General features: G+C 48.4%; 1 protein-coding gene across 1 annotated transcript in view; it reads left to right on the forward strand.

The window, feature by feature from the left end:
• Nucleotides 1-5,772, forward strand: part of ARMH4 (armadillo like helical domain containing 4) — a 75,248-nt gene extending 69,476 nt beyond the window's left edge. The window contains exons 7-8 of the mRNA XM_067295119.1: nt 4,630-4,764; nt 4,980-5,772. Of these exons, the coding sequence (XP_067151220.1) occupies nt 4,630-4,764; nt 4,980-5,048 (204 nt within the window). The 3' untranslated portion in view covers nt 5,049-5,772. The remainder of the gene's footprint in view (nt 1-4,629; nt 4,765-4,979) is intronic.
• The last annotated feature ends 228 nt before the right edge of the window (nt 5,773-6,000 follow it).

Consider the following 6,000-nt stretch of genomic DNA (forward strand, 5'->3'; position numbering starts at 1 on the left):
CAAAAACATGTTTGCTTTGAGGAATAAATAAACTCTTGCCAGTGTAATTCATTAGCTCTACAAAGACAGTTGTGAAGGGGCTTAAAATTTTCTCTGGGAGACAATGAACCAGATGCTGCTGTTGTGTATATTGCTGTTGTGTGTATCTGTGTAAATACACAGTACGTTCCTGATGAGTAACTAAGAGAAGAACCAGGGACAGGGGTGTTTAATAGACTTCTCTGGACTAGTAAAGCACCTTCTCTTCCGACCACCCAAGTTACTTTTTTATTGCCCTTTAGCTTTCCTCCGCCTCTTTTGTCTGTGTCCGAAGCTTGGTTCTGGGTCCCTCCTGCAGGTTGGTGTGAGAGGCTGAGTGCCAGGCCACTGCTCCTGAACTAAACCTGTCCTGCTGCCACATGTAAGAGGAGCTGCAAAGTCTTGGAGAGGCAAAGGGCAAGCACAGGAACACTAAAAAGATATCAGACCCTGATCTTTTCTCCCTGATGACCCTCCCACCTCCCAAGATGGTGCTACCTGGAATCAAGAGTTACACCAGCAATGGCAGAAATGCTGCTGTCCTAGGGCAAATACTAACATTTTGAAAAGGTTGTGAAACCTTCCAAATGTTGTGTTGGGGGCAGCAAAGCAATGAAACTAGAAATGGGGTGACAGTAGTGTTATAAGACACAACATTTTGTGACTCAGCAGGATTTGGAAACTCTTGAACAGGAACAGAGCTAACACAGGAGAAAACACATGGGATAATGAGTTGGTAGGGAACTCCCACCCCTGAAAATTTATCACTAAGCTCGAGCAGACTGTCACCCAAAAAAACTCAGCCTTCCCATGAGATCTCAGCAGTACCTGTGCCATCAAATCTGATTGGAGAGAAGGGGTCTGGCTGTCTGTTTTCCATGGCTGGGCAGTGGAAGGGCTAAGGTGGGTTTCTACCCATCCCTTGTTGAGTTGGTTTTCTGCCTGCAATAGGAAGGAGGCATGTCTAGTACGACCTATGCTCATAGCAGAGCATCTTGGCCTGGGATTCAGCCAGAGCGAACCTTGAGGGGAGAGAGAATGGTTTTCCTCACGAAGGTAAAAAGCAGACACCCAGAGTGGCTGAGCGCCTGGCGTGGACCTAGCATGCCCGTGTCTGTGTCACCTGCGAATGCCAGACCCACCCCAACCTGCACCACGCGCTCTTGGGGGCATCGGGCATCTTCTCACTGCAGCCGTAGCTTTCACTTCTTTCCTCTGGGTGTCCCTCTGGCTACCTCTCTCCCTCCCCGTTGCAGAGGTGGGTGCATGTTCCAGGCTCCAGCAGAGTTGCTCTTTGATAGGGACTGAGCTGCTTGCAGGTGGATGGCAGACGGCGTTGCAGTGCCCAGCACAAGCACCACTGTCACTGGCGAACTGCTAGCGTCTGCCTAAAAGAGAGGCTCCTCTCTGAGCTGTCTCCTTCCAATGGGGAATGGCAGATATGTGGAGTAGGATCTTTCATCTTGCTCATTTTTCGTAAAACAGTCATTTGTTCCATCAGAAAAACCCAGCTACCTCTCCCTCACCCCCACCCCGATACTGATAAAGAGAATCACTCACAAATAAACCTGCCCAGCCCGTTTCCTCCTCTTCCCTGTTAAGTTTATCAGCACCATTCTTAATATCTGCTCTTTTCACATGGGAGGTTGGTAGAACCTGGTCGTCTCTATTTTACAATCTTCCCATCTAAACCAGGATCCCAGTCATGTGCCCACATTACTCCCCCATCCCTGAGTGATGCCCCTCTTGTGTCCATCAGACCCGTGCTGCCAGGAGAGGGAACAGCACGGGGAACGTGGAGCCAGGAGCATGTGTCAGTGAGCTGATCCATATCCGGACTCTTGCAAACACTGTGCAAATGCCTTGGAGGACAAAAAGCAGATAACAGATCACTGAACTGATCCCCCTGTCAGCTTTCAGGTCTGATATTCCTCAAGGAAGGGATGAGGACGTGCCCCGTTGGGTTCTCTCTGATTTTCACAAGGGCTGTGGGAACAGGTCCTGGGTTTGGTTCACTTTGCAGGTGTTCGGGGTACAAATCTGTCCAGCTGTCTGGGGAAGCCTTAAAAAGAGCATGGGCTGGCGCAGCATGAAAGAGGCTCGCAGACAGGCTAGAGAATTCACCTGATTAAAAACAGCAGTTTCTGATAAGGAAACTCAGTTGGGCAGCAGCTAAAAAGGCACTTCCAAGCTCTCCTCACCGCCTGTGCCAGCAGCAAAATTCCAGAAATAGAAAAACCCTGCCACTGCACTAATTAGGTGACCCAATTAGGGCACCTTAATTACCTCGAGGAGATACAATCTTTTCTCTGTGTTCTCACTAACCTCCTTTTTCTGGAACTTGGATGCAGGCAGGCAGCTTCCCTCAAAGCGCATCCACGGAGCAGGGCCGGCTTTACTGGGAGGGCGTCTGAGCGAACCAGCAAGATGTAGTTAAATACCTGAGCCCTCGAGCCTTGGGATCCGAGCATGGAGTTGTCGCTGTTTGAAAAACAAGCGAGTTCTGAAGGGGTTTGTTAGCGCAAAACAGCCCGTGTTGGCATTGTTTCTGTCCTAGATGAAAGCAGTTGTTTTCGTGCTCCAGATGAGCATACAAAGCCAGGGCAATGCACACGGAATAGCTTTTTTTTCCACACTGAGTGGATCGCGGAAGTAAAGCGTAAGCAAGTGTTGTCGAGCTTCGTTGCAGTTTGGGAGTGCAGATGAACAGGAGCTGCTGCAAGCGGCGGGCTGAGGCTTGCCAGTTGTCGAAGAGGCCTCTGAATTGTGCAGGTGGCCTTTGGCAGGTGTAGAACCTGTTCTGGGGCGTGCAGAGTGGACAGGGTAAAGCAGTACCGCCAAAGCGGAGAATGGGGTTTCTGCCGTGTGAATGAAGGCAGCGCTAACAGGAGAAGAAGCCAGGCCGTACTTGGCTCCCTTACGCCACTGAGTCCCCAGACTGAGTTAGGTGAGGATGCTGGAGCAATTTAGCACTTTAAAACTTGGGTTAATTTTCACTTAAAACAGTAAAATATAACGAGCACTTGGATTTTGAGCACAAAGCCAAAGGGGATCAGCCTGGGCTGGGCAGGGCCAGGGCAAGCTTGCTCTTCTTCCTGCAGTGCGTGGGCACAGTTGGCTTTTGCATTTCAGCTCTTTTAGAGACCCAGTTCCAGGTGTTGGAAATAGCTTCCTTGATTCCCATGCCGAGAGAGAGCATCTGTGTCCTGAAGCTCTTGCTTTCCCATGCCAGCACGTCTCTGCTTGGGGAGCCTGGGAGCTTTGTAACGCTCTTTACTCAAGGTGTATTTAACAGTTTGGTCATGGTAAGACATGTTTTAGGATTCAGAGCTAGCTGGAAACGCACTGGGTCCCTTTCCAGCCCAGAACCCACCTTCCAAGGTGGAGGACAGCTCAGCCGCTTTGCAGTACAGCCTTCCTCCAAAAACAGCTCCTCACCCTTTCCATGTGCTCCCTCCCTGGTATCTGGCACCTGGGCAGCGCAGTGCCGACGAGCGCACCATAAGGGTGCGTCAAGACCCAACTCGGCCCCCACCCTGCTAGTTCGGATTCAGAGCAAAAAGGGTAAGGGCAGCTCTTGGCCAGCGGCTCTCTGGATTGAGCTCTGTTAAGTACAGCCGGACATACAAGCATCTGCGCCTCGGTTTATGCCCGTGATGCCTGGGGAGCTTGTTGTAGCACTCAGCCTGTTTTACACAGCATGTAGCAAAGCTCTTTGAGTGTTTACAGGTATTCCTTGGGGCTTGTGGTTGCCTGCCTTTGGCAGTCGGTAGAGGTTTTCCTTTGCCCATGCATGCTTATTAACAGACGCTTCACCCCAGCACTTGCAACTCCGCACCAAAATTATTTCCCTTCCTGGCTGTGGGCGAGCACTGCATTGGCTCACCTGTCATAAGGAAGTGATAGCTGCGAGCAAAAGCTAATGGTTAGTGAACAGCTGTGATTTCCAGCTAGGTCCTGGAGTGTGGCTGGTTAGGGGCTGGGAGTCCAGTGAGTCGCTCAAAATACATCCTCCAATGGCCCTTAAAAACCTAAACGGTCAGTTCACCTATGGCCCTTGCAGATGAACCCTGCCATGGTCTTTTGTTCGCATCAATTTTGATTTTAATAGGATGTGACTCTCTAAAGCTTTGATTTGGAAACCCGGAAGGTTTCATTTAATGTGTCCTTAAACCTCTGTGACCACCTTGCAGAACGTGGCCCAGATTCCTGCCTAGACAGGACATCACAAAAAGGGATCGAAAAGGTAGCAAGTTATATTACTTTCACTAAAAAATTGATGTGGGAGTGGATTATTCCCCATATACCACATCCTCAGAAACAGATGTTTCTGGTCACTGCTGGACCACGGTGCTGAACCAATCTGAACCAGTCCGGGAATTTCTGTGTAAAATAGAGGCGGATAAAGTGCAGATTTGTTTCAAAGAGTTCCCAGATTTTTTTTAGGAGTCCTGCATATAGGTCTCATCTTTTGCAGGGGTAATAAGGACGCAAACACAATAAGCTTAGAGGAAAGCAGCATGGGGATGTATTGCAGTCATAGGCTAGTGAAGAACAACTCTGAACGGATGGTTTTGTGAGTGCTGCTGTGCTTGTCTCTTTTCCATGTAGGCAGGATACATGTCGGGAATGCTGGTTCCTGTAGGAGTCGGGATAGCTGGAGCCCTCTTTATCCTAGGAGCACTCTACAGCATTAAGATCATGAATCGCCGAAGGAGAAATGGCTCAAAGAGGCACAAAAGAAAGGTACAACAGCTGTAACGGGAAACCCCCAATCTGTCCCTACCCACTCCCCTGGTAAGAGTTTTGGTTATAAAGTAAATGCAGTCTAGTTATGGCGAAAGGTTTCTCTGGGTTGAAATGCCCTGCGGTTCTAGATCGTGGTACCAGGGGAGGCAGTTGAATGCTGTTCATTTTCTTTTCCTATTTGGAGCTCTTTAATGTTTCTTTTTTTCCCCTAGCAGAGGGAATTTAACAGCATGCAGGACCGAGTAATGCTGTTAGCTGACAGCTCTGAAGATGAATTTTGAATTGAACTGCAGAGCCGTTGCGATATCCAGTGACTTTTCAAGCGAGGGAGGGGGAGAAAAAGAACAAACGAATTTCTGCTGCATTACTGCTCTCAGCCGCTCGGAGCCACCGAGCAGTGGCTGGTACCACCCTGGCGAAACGGCATGCTATATTCTACATGTAACGCGCAGTGATGTTTGTTTTGATACAGTAGTGAGATTTCACATTCACACCGGCACCTCATTCAGATCCGCAGCGCGTATTGCTACAGCTGGAGCGGATACATACGGATGATTATTTTCCTATTATCCTGGTGTACTCTTTTGGTTCTGGCTGGCAGTAATCTAATCATAACGATAGCTCTCACCTAATTGGCGAATGGAAATCTTTACTGTGAATGACTACTGTCCAGTTTGTTGATTTTTAAATGTTACATTACCTGAGCTAGAGTTCATTAGTGCTAAAATTAGCTGCTCTGCTTAATTAATGAGTTATACACTTGAACTATATCCCTTGTCAACTGAGAAGTGCCCAAGTACAGTGTTGTTATTACAGTCTGAAACACATTTCTACACTCTTTTACCCAATTCTCACCTGTTTTTTCCCAAATCCTCCCTTCAGCTCTGTTCCACGCTTCTTGGAAACACACAGGAATGGCCTCAACACTTGATTCTCAACAAAAACCTTAGTCCATTTTCAACCAGCACTGTCTGTTACAGCACAATAAATACCAGCGCACACATACTGATGGATAGTCTTGCATGGATCTCTTAGCTTTTGTTCAGTGTGCAAATAGGTGACAGAAAAGGCAGGTTCAACTTTTGGCTCTTGTCTGAAGGCACCTGTTACTGGTTCACCTCTTTCATGAGGCTGCGTTCACATAGGAATGAAAGTGGAGCGTCCGTCTCCTTTCCCAACTGGTAATTGCATTTTCAGCCACGGAAAGCTTCGTGAACGGCAGCATCTTTGGTA

Source organism: Apteryx mantelli, chromosome 4 (genome assembly GCF_036417845.1).
Source record: "Apteryx mantelli isolate bAptMan1 chromosome 4, bAptMan1.hap1, whole genome shotgun sequence".
Classification (NCBI taxonomy): domain Eukaryota; kingdom Metazoa; phylum Chordata; class Aves; order Apterygiformes; family Apterygidae; genus Apteryx; species Apteryx mantelli.